The 16,428-nt window shown below is 33.7% G+C and overlaps 2 protein-coding genes and 1 pseudogene across 2 annotated transcripts; 2 read left to right on the forward strand and 1 right to left on the reverse strand.

The window, feature by feature from the left end:
• Nucleotides 1-3,362: 3,362 nt before the first annotated feature.
• LOC119639739 (ubiquitin carboxyl-terminal hydrolase 35) lies at nucleotides 3,363-7,453 on the reverse strand. The gene is made up of 5 exons (XM_038037369.1): nucleotides 6,035-7,453; nucleotides 5,821-5,982; nucleotides 5,593-5,762; nucleotides 4,737-5,535; nucleotides 3,363-4,659 (listed from the first exon to the last, which is right to left on the reverse strand). The coding sequence occupies exons 1-5, from the start codon at nucleotides 6,932-6,934 to the stop codon at nucleotides 4,123-4,125; spliced, it is 2,568 nt and encodes an 855-aa protein (XP_037893297.1). The 5' UTR covers nucleotides 6,935-7,453; the 3' UTR covers nucleotides 3,363-4,122.
• A 1,544-nt stretch (nucleotides 7,454-8,997) lies between these two features.
• LOC119639753 (transmembrane protein 18) lies at nucleotides 8,998-10,030 on the forward strand. The gene is made up of 3 exons (XM_038037389.1): nucleotides 8,998-9,149; nucleotides 9,211-9,477; nucleotides 9,547-10,030. The coding sequence occupies exons 1-3, from the start codon at nucleotides 9,090-9,092 to the stop codon at nucleotides 9,655-9,657; spliced, it is 438 nt and encodes a 145-aa protein (XP_037893317.1). The 5' UTR covers nucleotides 8,998-9,089; the 3' UTR covers nucleotides 9,658-10,030.
• A 3,409-nt stretch (nucleotides 10,031-13,439) lies between these two features.
• Nucleotides 13,440-14,555, forward strand: LOC119639768 (annotated as a pseudogene).
• Nucleotides 14,556-16,428: the final 1,873 nt, after the last annotated feature.

Here is a 16,428-nt window from a genome sequence, read left to right on the forward strand (position 1 = left end):
AAGCTGGTAGTAAGGGATCTTCTTTGACCTTTTAATAATCAATTTCTTAATCTCATTCTAACAGGAGCATTGGCGTCTGCCCTTTCATCGTGGAACACTGTATGCGTTCATTTAGCATGTATATTGTACTTCTGATCGCGTTCAAAATGATTTTAATTCAATATTTAGTTATTTGGTAAGCTAATGAGATTGATGAAACGTTCTGCATCGTTTACGATAGTATTGATTACACACATAAGCTGTCAAGTTTTTCTTGAAGCGAATAATTAAGAAGCATGATCAATTATTACTTCGGGAAACGATTATTGCCAGAGCCCGAAAGCTATCGGCACTGCGAGTATATAAATAATAATAATAAAATTAGATAAAGATAAATTATTCCTAGAAGAAAATTCTTTTTAATAATAAAAAAATTTCTTCATACTTCTTAATATAGAAATATACTTAATTGAACTTTGTCGGAGCATTTGACGAATATAAAATTTAGAATTCTTCAATGTGAAATAAACGAAGTGAAAATTATATTTGCCACTGCTTCACCTTTTTCATGCATACGCATTTACTTGTAATACAAGGCGCGCTTATCCACTCAGAAACACAGAATTGGATATGATTCTGATTAGCAAACATTCGACGGAATGCGACATAATATCACGAAACTATTAACAGAATCTTTGATAACACAAATAATAAAAATAGAAGAACTGTTAACGAACAGCGTTACAAGTGTCATTGATAACAGAAGTACAAAAAAAAGCCCGTAATAATCTTCTAGTTTGAATTTTGAGCAAAATATTGGAGTAGCTTGTCATTTCGTTGTCTCTGCTGGTTTTTGTTTAAAATTAATCGAAGCCAATTGTTGCTTGGCAATTGTATAATTAGGATACCATTTCTGAATGCGTGTGAGATATGCAAAGTTCCTAGTGAATGATAGATGAGCGAGAAATAGAAGAACTTTGTTAATAATTTTTGCTCGTCAACGAAACAAAAATTGCAAAAAAGAAACAATTTTTAAAAAAAAATTTTTGCAGCATTTTTCTGAAAACAAGAAAAAATAATTTTTGCTTTTGCTGGAATATTGTTTATGTTGTTAACAAGTAAAAATTTTTGGAAAAAAGACCTGAAAAGTATACAATTAAAAACGGTGTATATGTAAATGGAGAGAGATTAAGTGAATAAAAAATGTAATGCTTGTATCCCTCAAATGAGCGTTTTTCTTAAAAGTTAGTTAAATTTTTTCTCCAATATTCAGTAGATTTTCCATTCCTTAACATTAGAAAATTTTAACTAAAAATCTAGTTAAAATCCCGGTAAAGAAATCAAATTTCCATTTTGAGTTTGTTTTTGAGATTATTTTCTTTTATTCATTGTGAAATTGAATTTGTTTTAAATATAAAATTTTATTCTTCTATTGAAGGCCTATTGGGCAACGTATGTGTAAATAAAAAAAAAATAAATAAAATGACAAATTTGTTGTTTCTGTAACAAAAGGGATCGATATCACTGCTTTGGCTCTGTTTAATTCACCAAATTTTACTTTATCACTTCCCATCGTTACGTTGTATCCGTTATTTTCGCCCTCTACATTCGAAATCATTTTTAACGATCTAATGTCTCCTAATGCGGGCCTTTAAGCTTGCGTCCAGCTTTATTGAAGAGCTGTCTGATGGACAATTTTCTTCGCAATGCAAACCTAATTCGCCAACATGTAAAAGTAAGATGTTCAGCAACATCTTTCATTTTTATTTAGTAGATAAGCGTTCAAGACGTTCTTTCCTGCCTTTTATTAGTTCAAGATCTGCTATGTCTAACACCAAAGGCGCAAAGAAATTCCAATGAAGTCTTTTTTTTATTTTTTTAAGTAAAAAGCAGCATCTATGCAAATATAGGAAAACACGTTTCCTATATACCTGTTTTATATCTATATTACTCCCAGCTGCAAACGCTAATAATTAAGTAATAATTCATTTTTGTTAAAAGGTATTCTGGATTTTTTAATATATTAAGAGGTTATATTAAGTTAGTGAGCGAGTGCCGATCGATTCAGAAAATGAATTTTCTTCTGCTTGTCTGTCCGTCTTTTTAGTGTTCAATCTAGGAGTCGCAAATTTGTTCAAATATTTCGATAAAATTCGGTTCCATCAAATTTAAGATGAACGCTATTGAAAATGGTTCGGATCGGATCACCTTTTCGAAAATATCCCATATAACGACTTACTTTTTAAAATAATTGAATATATGGAAAAAAATTTGCAATTTTCAAAATTTCCCAACAAAAGTCGCTGAGAAATATGATTTCGACGTTCCAAGTTTCTATGAAAAGCTTGTTTCGGCTAGGGTAGTATTTTGAACTTCTCGTCCATATAACTAACTGTTCTTACATAAGCTGAATCCTTTTTGTGGAAAGAAGGTTGATTCACAATAGTAAATTGAGAAAGGAATCAATCGCATTAAATTTGGATCACGTAGGCCTATTTTTTGGACACCGCTGCATACATGGATTCTCAGGAAATGTGACAAACAGTTTAATTGTTGTTTTATCATTGAAATTTGTTCCCGTTAGTAATTTGACATAAAAATTAAGTGGACCAAAGTCTATTTCTTGTATGTCACTCTATATAAGATTCCTTATGCATAGTATCCCCTCAAAGAGAGTTTTAATATTTTATGATGAAAACAGGTCCATAGTAGCAGCTTTGCACGCGTTGTGAATAGAGGGAGAGGACAGAGTTGCTTTCAATAAATGATGAAAAAAAACCTAACCAATTTTGCTAAACCTTAACAGTTTTGCTAAATGGGAATAAATGGTGGAAAAAAACCTAAATAATGCTGCTAAATGAGAATTTGCTACGTCTTTTAAGCGGAATGATGTTTCGAAAGAGTTTCTTAGAGTGTTCGAAAACGCACTATTTGTAATAAATCAAGACTGCTGCATATTGTATTTGCATTAACCATTTTTTACACCAAACTTCATTTTTATATTTCGGTACGAGCGCTTCGAAAAATGGTATACAAATTATTATAAGCAAATAATAAAGAAAAAATTGAAATTTTGAATAAGATGTGTTTTCGTAGCGGACGGAAATAAAAATGCAAAATTAAATAAAATGCAAGGGAAAGGAAAGAAATAAATTCAAGTTAGGATTAAGACAATCAATGTCTTTTTTTTTGCTTTCTCTACGTTAGGCTTTTCGATTGATTATCATGTGAAAGTATTAACAGTTCAAATGTTTATAGATATATATATATATTAAACAAATTTATTAAACTTAAAATTACAACATGTTGCAAAGTATCAATATTGTGTTTATTAATTGTAATTACAATAATAATAATGATAATATATATGATTATGAATCGATAATAAAATCATTGTTTATATTCAGGCGCGGTAAAAATAGTTTCAAGTAAAGGTTGGTTGCGTGCATTTCATTCATGTAATTGTACGTCTCTAAAAGTAGCCAAAAATTTCAATTTCATTGCAGAAGCGTTTTAAAAAATAATTTAAATTTATGTATATATATATATTTATATATATATATATATATTTTTATTTTTTTTTCTTTTTTGTTTAATAAATTAGAATTTTGTTTGCGTTACGCTACGCAAAAAGGTGATAGATAACTGACAATATTTTCGATTTTCCTAAGTATTTGCATCAAAAAAAAGGAAACTAACCGAGTCATAGACTAATTAACTTGGTTTATAAATATTATTATATTGTGTATGTATATATATATATATGAAAATTAGATTCTCTCTCAACTCGACTCCCATTCAATCCCATGTCATTCACTATTTCAGTTATTTCGTATTTTGTTGTTTCGTTTTAACAAATTGCATATGAAATTGAAAACAATTACGTGCCATTATCACACGCTTTAACACATACGCTATCAACAAGAAGAGGCGAAGGAATACTTTTACTTGATGATTTTTAGTTATCTTTACTTTTACCAAGGAAGGCATTGCGCAAAAGTACATAAGCTACTGTTTTAATTACCCAATTTTTACGTCATATTTCTGAAACATTTAGGTTGATGTATTAACGCGTGCGTGGAGTGACGAAACAAAATTTTTTTAGTTGTTACTGTTGCATTTTTGATTGTCTACTTGTTTTACTCAGTACACAAAACGATTCATGTTAATATTCATGGCGTTACCACCACAGCTACTAGCAGGCGGTGGCTGATCGTCTTCGTCATCGTCGAAACCGTCTCGTGTCTGCTTGGATTGAAGATTATGCATAACGTTTAAATTTGCATTTTTATAATGTCTCATCTCCGCGGTAAAGGCCTTATTGTCGCGCTTAATCATTTCTCTAAGCTCAAGAGGTAATTCTTCCAGGCTTAAAGGTTCGGGTATGTCAACCTTAATTACTTTCGTAGAAGCTTCTTGGGTCTCATTGGAACGTGCGCTCATTTGATAAAACAATATATATGGAGTATTTGGTGGGGAAAGATTGTGCAGTTCCTCTGTTTTGGAGAGTGTGACAATGTTGTCATTAAATTTATACCATTTATTGGTTGCATCTGCAGCATACGTATAATAATGCCCGGAATCCATACTAAAACCGGAATGCACGACGCCAGCGTAAAGGTCGTAATGAACTGTTGCAACTTCTTCTAAAGTTTCCGGCGAACAAACTTTGACCGAAACCTAGGCAACCAATAAAAACAATAAAGCATCTATATATATATATATATATATATATATATATATTATTATATATCTACCTTTTCATCGTGGAACACTTTGTGCATTAATTTAGCACGCATATTGTACTTTTGATCGTATTTAAAATGTTTTAAAGTCAGTATTAAGTTCTTTGGTGCGCTAATGACATTGATGAAGCGTTCCGCATCGGAGAGCTTTCTGCAACGTTCACAATAGTATTGGTTATCGCCGTCAAGCTTTTCTGGCGAACAATAGTATTCAATGAGATCTTGAACCGAATAATTTGAAGCACAGTCATTTTTTACATCGGGAAACGATAATTGCAAGTCGCGAAAGCTATCAACATTGCGACTTTTCCAACCACAGGTAAGACATTTATATGTGGTGGCCAATTTACCGGTGAAGGTCTTCTCAATTGTCGAATTCGATGTCGGCAATTGCATGTTGGTCGTCGGTGTCGTGCATATTGGGAATAGTAGCTGTGCGCTCTTCTGTGTTGTGTCTTGAAAGATCCTATTGTTGATGGCTGATGATATCCTTACCGATTCTGCGTCATTATAAGCCTCATTGTCTTTACATACAGCCGAAGCACCGGCTTCTTGTTGTACCTCTGCAACATTTGTTGTAAATTTTTCTAACGAAAACACTTCTTGTTCATGTAAAGTTTCCAAGAGATATCCCAAAAATTCGGAGCTATCCTGTTGTAGACCAGGTGAGAAACCAGGCGGTCTTGTGGCATTTAAAACCTTAATAGGAGTCAACTCATGACGCGAAGAGTACAGCATCAAAGCAATCTGTTGTTGTATTTTTACCAACAGTGGCGATTTACTTTCCGACAAAAGGATCTCACGCGAAAATCTAATAAAATTATATAAGTAAATAACTACAGTATGAGAGTTTAGTTGATGAACTTACTCTTTCGTCATGGCTAGAGCCTGCAATACGCTATTCATGTAACAAGTATTCCCTAGATTAACCAAACCAACTTTGACATTTGTGTGCTGAGTAAACGATTCGCCATCGAAATCCAACGAGGCGTACTTGCGATAATTTAATGACGGTTGGAAATCTTTAAGAATTTGCTCCTGAAAAAAACGCAATTATTATGTAATTAAAGATAATGCTGCAAAATTTAAGTCATACAATAGGTTCATAGAGGTGATCATAACCATAGAAGCGGACCATAAGATCACTTGTAAGATCCACTAATTGCTGTAGCGACTTTTTCGCGCTCTCTGCAACTTCTCCTGTGCCAGTAGACTGTTTTCTTAGGACCTTTACAACCCGGGTGAAGTTTGGCAAAATCTGCAAAAGAAAATTGGTTTAACCTATATTGGATTAGGGGATACCGCCTTACCTTATGAAAAACGTCTGGTGTTTGATCGGCAGATGACAACATAAGCCAAACAATGGGTGCAACTTTTGGTCGTAACGCTGGGATCATAAGGGATTCAAACAATTGCTTTATATTATCAAGCGCAATCTCTTCGAGAAGGGTTAGTTTCTGCTGTTTTTGGAGACCAGTTAGAATGGCCTTAATCCAGACATTTAGATTGTGACAAAAATTACATGTTCGCAGCCATTCACACAATAAACCAATTGTCTTTCGCATCACTTTATCGGAAACTTCGCGTACTACCAGGGATTCGACTGCTTCGGAAATCATATCCGGACTGAAAAGTTCGAAAATAACAGCAATGGCACAGGATGGTGTATCTCCGTTCACTGTAATAAGTTTGCAGACCAAATGCAAACAAAACTTGTAGACCACTGTGTCATTGGGTTTGGCAAAGAACGCTCCCACCTTGGCCATGTCTTCTTTAAAACGTTTCAAGTCGTCCGACTGTCGAGGAATCTGCACAAGCGCTAGCTTGAAAATGAGATGTTGATAAATTTTAGCGCGCTCGTGATTGAATATTTCCTGACGATCTGCAAGCCATTCGATTATGCTAAGTATACACGTCATATCGTTATGGTGATTAATGGCAGCGTTGTTGGTGACATCAGTCATATTTGAACCGATCGAGGACATGGCTTTGGTTTTGCTTAACGTCCCAGAGCTACCACTGCATCCAGATATGTCAGCGTTATCGCTTCCTGACGTTATGTTACCTGCACTATCCTCACTGCCGACATTGGAATTAATTTTTTTTGATTTAGTACCCGTAGCATTAGACTTGATGCCGTTTCCATTTTTAATCTGATTCGCCTCCGCTGATGTTCCATTTGACTCTGTATTATTTTGCTTAACAGCCATATCCCACTATGCAGTTTTGTTTTAACTGCACCAATGAACCCTTACAGACACAAAAAGATTAATGGACAATTTTTTTCGGAATGCAAGTCTAATTCGTTCGCTTGTAAACGTAAGAGGTCGCGCAACGTCCTTGATATTTTTATTATTTGATAGGTGGGATAGAATTGAATGCACTTTTTTGAGTTCTTCGAACACGACGAAATTTGGCAAAATATAAACAATTCGATTATTAGTTCAAAATAAAAAAGAAAAATTCTGACACGTCGATTTTTACGAAGTAAGGGTTCTGTTTTTCATTAATAATAATATGTATATTATACTAAAAATTACTTTTTCTATATTTCTGCTGCTTTTGTTTTTACGCCTTTTCTAAGGTGATACGACTTATAAAGACCTCTTTACAAATTTTCAGTTCCAATGCAGGTATTTTTTGTTATTTTGCGGCTTTTCCTTTGGGAAACTTTTCGAATGTAATCTGAAAGCGTATTGCAGATGTAATTATTATTTTTTTTTTTTAGTTATGAAAATTTTCAATTTTTTTTAAGATTTTATTAATTTTTTTGCTTTTTTTTGTGAATAATTACAGTAATGCCAACTCTACATATAACGCATTCAGTCATATTACACGAAAATGCGGCCGTTATTACGTGAAATAATTTTGGAAACAGAAAAACCTATCGTAAATGTAACAATTTTTCAGAAAACGAACAATATACTGATCATTTCAACATATTAATTTATAATATTATTACTGAAATTAGTAATTGCGTATTTATAAATTTATCATCGAAATTTTCGTTTTTTTCCTTCAATTGGCAACATTGCTAACACCTTACGATACAAAAAACGTTATTAATCTTTATTCAACGTGATTGGTTTGCTTTTGAAATATTTTAATATATGTTGTAAATTTGAGGTCTCTTTACAGGGTACTTGAGCGCAGTAACATAATGGCGTAAATGGCATTTTTTAAATTCATCGTTACACTGAAAAAACATTGTCACATGTATCGCGGACTGCTTTATATCCAAAACGAAAGCTTTTTAATAAATAATAACTGTGCTGCCCACGATGGGAGGAAGTATTGCAAAAACAGCGCTCAATTTAGTGTTCCAGAGCTTAATATATAACCAGAAGTTCTTAAATTGCAAACTAGTAACAGTGTCATTACTAAAAATTACAAAAAATTATCCTTAAATTTCTTTTTCTACAATTTCTATATTCGCCAGTCGTTCGGCTAATTTTTCTGCATCATCATTTAGGAATACAAGTTCGAAAACGCAAACTAATCGATTAAATTGGAATAAAGATTTTGTAATCGACAAACCTGTATATGATTTGGTTTTCTTTATATAATTGATGTAGAATGATTTTAATTACAATAGAGCAATTTTAACTGTTCAAGGCGTTTAATTAATTCGTGATCCGTTTATCTTTTTCTACTCACGTTATGGTCCCAATTTCATGAATCGGAACATGGTGCCGTTATGTTCCTAAGTGCGATCAATTTGGAATTCTGTTTATAACCGTGTTATTTGAAGATCTGCAGTTATATGTCCTAAAGGAAGACATACGCTGCACAACGAAGACGTTCTTTTTGAAGATTTTTTCTTCAAATTGTTGGTGGTGACTTCGTTATATGAAACAAAAAATATTAAGGACTCCTCCTCTAACTAAATTAAACGATTTTTTAACTCCTTGACAACTTTTTTTTTCAATTTTGAGAAAGAATTGACATTACAAGTTTCAGAGAAATTGCCATAGTTTCTTTTTAAAAAGCAATACAAAGATTATGTGGTATGGATGTTATTATGTATTGATAAAGGAGGAAAAGAAACCGGCCGCACAATTTCTTTCATTTCACTTATTCGTTTCTGGACACAAAACGAATATGACATAAAGAAAGATTCGAGTTTTTTAAAATTAAGGCATAGATTTTTGTTTGGCCATAAAATTCACATTTTTATCAAATGTGATAAAAGCGTTAATTATACTGTAAGGAGCCAAACCAAAGTATTTTTTTCTTTCAGCAAACATTCCATAAGTTTTCAAAAAATTCTCGTACATGGCAACAGTAAAATCGGAAAAATGAATTATCAATAGCTTTGTTTTGGAAAAATTTGGCTGAAGAGAAATATAGGAAAACATATAAAATATGGAATCTAAACTTATAGAAATTGGTGAGATCACAGACTATTGGTCATTCCTAATGAGTGTAAGGTGATTCCTCGAAAGCATGAGCTGAAAAAACATATAACAATTTTCAATAATTGCAGATTGACTGGAGAGATCCTTGGCTAATCGGCTTAATAGCAGTTCATGTATTAACAACTTTTACAACTCTCATGACACGAAATAATACAAACTTTCAAGTGCTATTATTTCTGATATTGTTATCCGCTGCTTATTTCTCAGAATCCATTAACGAGTACGCCGCACTTAATTGGCGTTCGTTTTCTAAACAACAATATTTCGATAGTAATGGTTTGTTCATTTCGACGGTTTTTTCGATACCCATTTTGTTGAACTGTATGCTATTGATAGTGAGTGATAAAAATGATAAGGTAATCCAAGAATTTCGTCTGATATCTTCTACTTATTTTTCTTTTAAGGGAGCCTGGTTATACAATTCAACTCAAATGATGGCAAAATTAAAAACGGCTCAATTAAAAGATAAAGCTCGCAAAGAGCGCTTAAAAAGACAAGTGCCAGATGTGCATTAAATTACAATTATGTCGCAACCTTCGAGATGCATATCAGTTTCTTACTAACAATGTGGTCGCTCGCTAAAGAAACCAGTTTTTCTTGACTAAAAAATCTAACCGCCTCTTCCTTACAGATAGACTAAATTTAAAAATTCAACGATTTGATGGTATTGTGTCAAGATTTTTGCTGAATAATGTATTTAATAAATTGTTTTTAAATGTCTCCAAATTCTGTTGCTTGTCTTGTACTTCTTCTTCCTCCGTTATTCAACAAATTAAGAACCGGAAATTCGAGGGATGTGTAAAAAAGACCCATTGTGAACACAGAGTTCTTTGTTTGGGCCTTAGTAAAGTTGGTGATATGACATTATTGTTTATTTATTTTAGTGGTTTTTAGATCAAAGTGTAAACGTTAAATATCTGAACACTCAAGTTGTTATTTTATTGATATTTTGTTACCTCTATTCTTAGCTCACTTTTCTTATTTTCGTGTCCTCTATCCCTTCTGCTTTCCTATTTAGCTCACATAGTATTGCCACATTTGCCACATAATGCTTTGTGATTTAAAAAAAAAATAAATAACGTATTGCTTTTTGTTAAAAAAATTTTATCATTAAATTGTTAAAATTCATTAAGTAAATGTAAGACTGAGCAAACAAACAATGTCGTTTTAAATGTAAAAAATGAAAATTAATGTGAAGTAAGTTTGTTTTTTACTCATTCAACTTTTGAACTCAGCTTACTGACGTATGAATTTTAAATTTTTAAATGGATTTGTGGATAAATGTAGTTATGCGGCCGAACTGTGAACAAAATCACTGACATATATCTTCGTCACATTTTGATATTCAAGTTTCTAATCATAAATTTGGAGACTTAAAGAAAAATCAAAATCAAATTTTTATCCATCTCAATATAGAAGCATCTGAGAATAATTAAATGAGCGAGTCTGAAAACCACTTGTTAGATTGCAATACGACTCCGAATTTGGGAGTATGAGAGTAATTAAATGAGCAACTTGATTTGTTAGATTGTAATCAGTTCAATTTTTTCTTTTTCTACCTTCTTCAATTTTATCTTTTTACTAGCATTCAGCAATTACGAAACATTTTTTTCTCGAGTTTTTGGGCAATTTTTACTAGTTTTTTTTTCTATTAATTTAGTTTCAATTTTTCCGCCTTTCAAGCACAAATGCAATTTTATAATTTTAATCCGAAAACGTTCTTCAAATTACAGCTGATTATGATATTGCGCAACTAAATGGTTGTGTTTATAAATTGAGAATAAACCGACACGCAACTAAATGGTTGTGTTTATAAATTGAGAATAAACCGACTTTGTACTTGCATGTATATTTATCAGCGACATCTATTCGTCGAAATGATAAAGTAACGTGAAGTATTGACAAAATAAAAAAAAATCAATTATATAAAAAAAACAATTTAATTGAACATTTTGAACATTTTAATTAATTAAATTAAGGCTTTGATCGTAATGGTTTGAAGAAGTTTGTAAGTTTCTCCTGCTTGGCAGTTTTTAGAAGCTTCTTCAATTCAGACTGATACGTAGCAGTCGCATTAGCAATTTGCCTCTTAAAAATAACACTTCGTTCCATAGAGGAATCAATGATCATAAAGAAATCGTCAAGCTCATTTGCCATTCTTAAACCTAAGATCACTAAGACCTTTCAAATTAAACGTCACGTTTTCAGTGCTACTTGAAGCCTCTTCTGCAATGGGCGGTGAATTTAACATTTCCTCCAAACGACAAAAAAGTATAGCTTACGACAAAAATAGTATAGCTTACGACAAAAAAGTGTAGCTTACAACAAAAAAGTATAGCTTACGACAAAAATAATAAATGTTTAATGAGAGAAAGAAAAACACGAAGAGATACAAGGAAAGTGAACGGGAGAGAATTAAAAATTCTAAACAAAACATACAAAACACAGAACACAAACAGCAACGCATACACAAACAATCAAATAAAGCCAATTGCACAAAAATCCAATTGCAGTGATTCATTGATGAACTCGACTTTCTCTACATAAAATAACATAAATAACTCACCAAGAAGAGTGAAACGGCTTCAAAAGAAAGTTTTTTGAAAATTGATAAAAAGCTTTTCAACACCGTGACGCGCTATTCCTAATTTCGGAATGGTACTTCAATTTTGCCTCCTTTTTGCTCGGGTTTGTGAAATTTTGCAGATCATAAGCTTTTGCATATGTGCACACAAATAAAACAAGCTGAAAATAGTACATAAGAATTTTGAAAATTAAAATTTTGTTTCATATAACAACTTTCACAGAATGGGGCGTTATATGGGAAGCGGACCGGTCCGCATCATTTTCAGTGGCGTTTGTGCTTGGGCTAAAACACGTCACTGTACCAAATTTCACCAAAATGTCTCAAAAATTGCGACCTGTAGCTTGAAAACAAATCCACATGGACAAACATCAGACGGACAAACAGGCTTAGGTCAATTCAGACTATGATTCTCAATCGATTGCTATACTAAAATATGGATCTATCTTAAGATCTTCTGCGTGTCACATACGACCAGATTAACTTAATATACCCCGTACCACAAGTGGTATAAATATATATTTATTTATATTCATATATATATTAAGGGATTTCTGCAAATATCTGATATACAAGGTATAATTGTAGCAACTGGTTACCTTCACGTTGGAATTATTTCGCAAAAGTATTTACATTTATATTAAATGTCAAGGACTCCACTTCCTTCTGTTTTTGGGAATTTTGATTGATGATGAAAATTCCAAAATTTTGGAAACAGCAAACAATTCTTTTCGATGCTTTTATTTTCTAGTAGCATCAAATGAAAGTTCACAAAGAAATTGTTGGAAAGGATTAAAAGGATAATAAAAAAATTTGAAAAAAAAGTTGTCTATCAATGGGGCTCAGTCGTGGAGAAGACACCATCACTCCCAAAAGAGATTAACGAATAAAAACAAAAATTTTTTTAAAACATGAACATTTGGTTCTGTCAGGGATACTAACTGCTTTTGCAGGAAAGTGGGTTACTCTTATCCCTTTACACGTTCCTTGGAACTTTCCCATGATTTTTTCTTGCAATTGCTTGGAGCGACAGTGAAATTAATTTATTTATTCGTACATTTTGCATAAAGTTTTAAAGTTTCACATGTACTTACTTTAGTTTATATTCAATATTGTTTTGATTATTTACTTTTTCTTCTTCTTTGCATTCATTCGCATATAAATCGTTATTCTAACACCGAAGAAATACAACGCCGTTTATATTCCGATTGAAGCACGCGGGTGTGTCCTCTCGCGATATCGAGAACCATAAACAGCCTTCAGGTTAATCGTCCTTGCACCTTTTTGCCCGCCCGTGATAGGTTTCAAAAATCTTTTCCCGTCTCGAGAAAGATTGATTGAGTATAAGAAAGCCTTTACTGCTTTACATATAACATTTTGGTTACAATAGTTGTTTTTGTAACAAATGCCATAAATTACGTTACGTGGCAAATTAAGTATTAGTCAAGTTGGTTTCGAAAGACTTTTTATTAAAATTTCACGGTATTTTATGCAACAATAAAAACTAATTGACTTCGAAGAATTTTTTCCATCAGTGAATGGAATCGTTTTCACGTTTCTCCTACGGCATACGGACAACGTTGGGCGTTAGCAGACAACCTATGAATCGACTGATTGTTTGCGTTACTGGTCGAAGCGAAGTGAGACTAAAAAGACTACCTGAAGTGAGGGGACACGTTTTTCTGTTCTTTGACGTGTTTTAATTAATTAAAAATGTCCCATCGTACACTTTCGGCTTCTCGCCATGGTTCTGTGCAGAAACGTTCCCGTTGTCTTCGCTGAAAAGTTAAGGCGTTCCCTAAAGATAATGCCAGCAAGCCTGTACATTTAACTTGCTTAATTGGCTATAAAGCGTGTATGACGCCCATTGCCGGTAAAGCTGATCGTTCCGGTTAAAAAATCATTAGAAATCAAGTTGTGGAAGCTTTCACCGTTTTGGAAATACCCCGTATCATTGTTGTTGGTATGGTAGGCTACATCGAAACACCTTTTGCCTTGCGTGCTTTAGTTAGCGTTTGGGCGCAACATTTATCCGAAGAATGTCGCCGATGTTTCTACAAAAGTGGACTTTCGCCAGGGCTAGCAAAATGATGATCTCGGGAAGAAGAGCATTGAAATTGACTTCCGCAAGATGTTATGTTACCACCAAGTGATTCGCGTCATTGTTCATTCTCAGATCCGTTTGATTGAGTGACGATAAAAGAAAGCCCATTGAGGAAAAGATGAAATGGATGCGTGAGCATTTAGAAAAACCTGTTACGGTTAACAATGTTTTCGGTCAAAATGAAATGATATTTTTTTATCGTTTTGTTCAAAGGTAAAAGCTTCGAAGATGTTACTTCGAGTGTACGTAAAGCCGCCTTTGTAGGCTCTCCATCTTGAGTGTCGGCCACTGTGGCTCGTGCCGTTCAAAAAGCTTATCATTATCGCACTCAAAAACAACGCAAAATCAATAACAAAACTTATCGCATAAGTACCGGCATACATAGTAAGGACGGAAAGTTTATCAAAAATAACGTCTCAACCGAAGACGATTGAACACATAAAAGCATTACACCTATGGGTGGTTTACCTTATTACGGTGAAGTAACAAGCGATTTCGTTACGTTCAAGCGCTTTTGCATTAGCTTGAAGAAACGTGTGATCACTTTACGCGAGACTTTGTTGAAGCAGCTCAAATTGAAATTTATCTACACTTCTTTGAAAATAGGCCGTGGTCGCTTCCAGAGAACGTCCGACAAGCTGGCTTTTATGGGTTCCCTTAAAAACGAACGCATCAAACGGGAACAAGCAGCCACTACCACTGCTGCCGCTACCACGTCGGCTTAAAAATATTTCCGAGCTTACGATTGCTAAAAAATCTTTGTATTACCTACTGCTGGTGGTAAATAAATAAAATTTACTTTGTGTTTACGTAAATTCTGATTTTTTGTTTAAAGAGTACAGTTTTCAAAGTGGGCCCGACATGGGCTTCAGAAGTAATACACATTTGTTAAGTGTTCAAGTCTAAGGTCGATGTAAAAGTGAAGAGTCAGCAGGCTTGTCTTACTGATCGAGACAAGAGATAGTTGGAAGGAGCAATGATTGGAAGAGTCAGCGGATGGGATGAAATATTCGCATTGAATGTTCCTAAGTAGACTAGTACTGGCACCTCAATATATTGTCGCGATAAAAAATCGTTTTGTTGCGTCTCGACTCATAGTGTGGACATTTCCTTTTTTTCGGTGCTTGGGTCAAACATATCTATTGTAGTCAGTAGCAGTCCACTTCTTCGTATAATTCCGCCAAATACGAAGGAAGAGAACCTTGAAAAGTAATGTTCAAGCATGGTCGGTCTTATAGTACGGTTTCTTATGCTTTGAATTGTCTTTTCATCACCAACATGTGCGTCAGTTCGAAGATTTGAATTGGATTGGTTTCGTACTATTCCCACGGCTGTGAGACGTAGACAAATTGTTTGCTGGGACAACCAGAAAGATCCAGCAACTTCTTGCGTTCGACATTGGTCTCAATCGTGCTTTCAGTTCCGCATCTCGAATTTCAGTCTTCCTTGGTCTACATAGCTAATACATAGCTCTTTCACCACTTTGAAATTGAAGATGGTTAGATTAGGATCAATTAAGGGTACGATTTAATATTTGTGAAGCCCTCTATTGTAAATCCTTACTATACATTACTATCCCTAATATTGTGTATTATAGCGATAGTGTTACACGTTACTTTACTTTTGCCTGAAAATTTCCAAAAACTATATTTACTAAATATACTATAAATTTTATGATAGCGCCGGTAGCGCCGAAACACTGCCCACGTTGTACTTCCACTAAGACGAAATTCAATAACATCGTGCAGAGTAGGAGGTCTAATGTTACGCTCCGAAGGATTTTAATCACATCATCGCAATGAAACGAAACGGCATGCAAATGATAAACGAGAAAAATTAATAGAAATGGACATAAATTACAAAAACAAAGTTTCAATCATAAATTTCTCTTTGCTTAATAATGAAATATCGTTCTAAGTGCATAAGCAAAGGTGGATAAATTAATAAGCCTTGTTGGTTAAACAAAAGAAAAAAATAAACTAAAAACTTTATGATCCGGCTAGGCCGACTTTTCTATACCTTATATCACTTCACTTATTACAACTTACGACAAAACACATAAAGTTATATCAAGTTTTACTGTCGTAGGCCAGAAATTCGAAAATTGATTTGCAATAGGCCCGGGCTTCGTACCAAATTTTGTCGAAATATCACCAAAAATTGAGCAAATCAGACGGACAAAAACCGACGAGCCGAGAATTAGATCGAGAGCTAAGCTTAAATCGATTCGGAATGTGTTACCCAATCAATCCGTATAATAAATGTAATCGGGCGTATCTTAGCTTCTTTCGAGCATTGCAAACATTCGGTGGTGTTAGGTGTGATAAAGAAAGGAAGGAAATTTAAAATTTATGCGTATCTTACGATACCCAACACTTGCCTGTTAATTAACATAACTAATATCTAAAAGACGCGAGGCCACTTATGGGCAATACATAGGCTTTTAGTAAAAGACTAACTTGCAGGTACTGGTACTCTTACCATCTCTTTTTCTAAAGGATTAGCCCCATTAATGTTTGAATTGGAGTAAAATGTGCAGCATTATGTAGTGAGTGCGAGATTCATGCGCTGTTGTCATGTTCCTTTCGAAAACAAGCG

This window comes from Glossina fuscipes, unplaced genomic scaffold, assembly GCF_014805625.2.
Source record: "Glossina fuscipes isolate IAEA_lab_2018 unplaced genomic scaffold, Yale_Gfus_2 113, whole genome shotgun sequence".
In the NCBI taxonomy this organism is placed as follows: Eukaryota; Metazoa; Arthropoda; class Insecta; order Diptera; family Glossinidae; genus Glossina; species Glossina fuscipes.

Bases quoted from the DNA above. Each gene is read 5' to 3' on its own strand.
- LOC119639739 (XM_038037369.1), bottom strand. From the start codon at position 6,934: ATGGCTGTTAAGCAAAATAATACAGAGTCAAATGGAACATCAGCGGAG. The intron at 5,983-6,034 runs GTAAGGCGGTAT...TTTCTTTTGCAG, and splicing joins CACCAGACGTTTTTCATAAG to ATTTTGCCAAACTTCACCCG. The intron at 5,763-5,820 runs GTATGACTTAAA...CGTTTTTTTCAG, and splicing joins ATCACCTCTATGAACCTATT to GAGCAAATTCTTAAAGATTT.
- LOC119639753 (XM_038037389.1), top strand. From the start codon at position 9,090: ATGGAATCTAAACTTATAGAAATTGGTGAGATCACAGACTATTGGTCA. The intron at 9,150-9,210 runs GTAAGGTGATTC...CAATAATTGCAG, and splicing joins ATTGGTCATTCCTAATGAGT to ATTGACTGGAGAGATCCTTG. The intron at 9,478-9,546 runs GTGAGTGATAAA...TTTTCTTTTAAG, and splicing joins TGAACTGTATGCTATTGATA to GGAGCCTGGTTATACAATTC.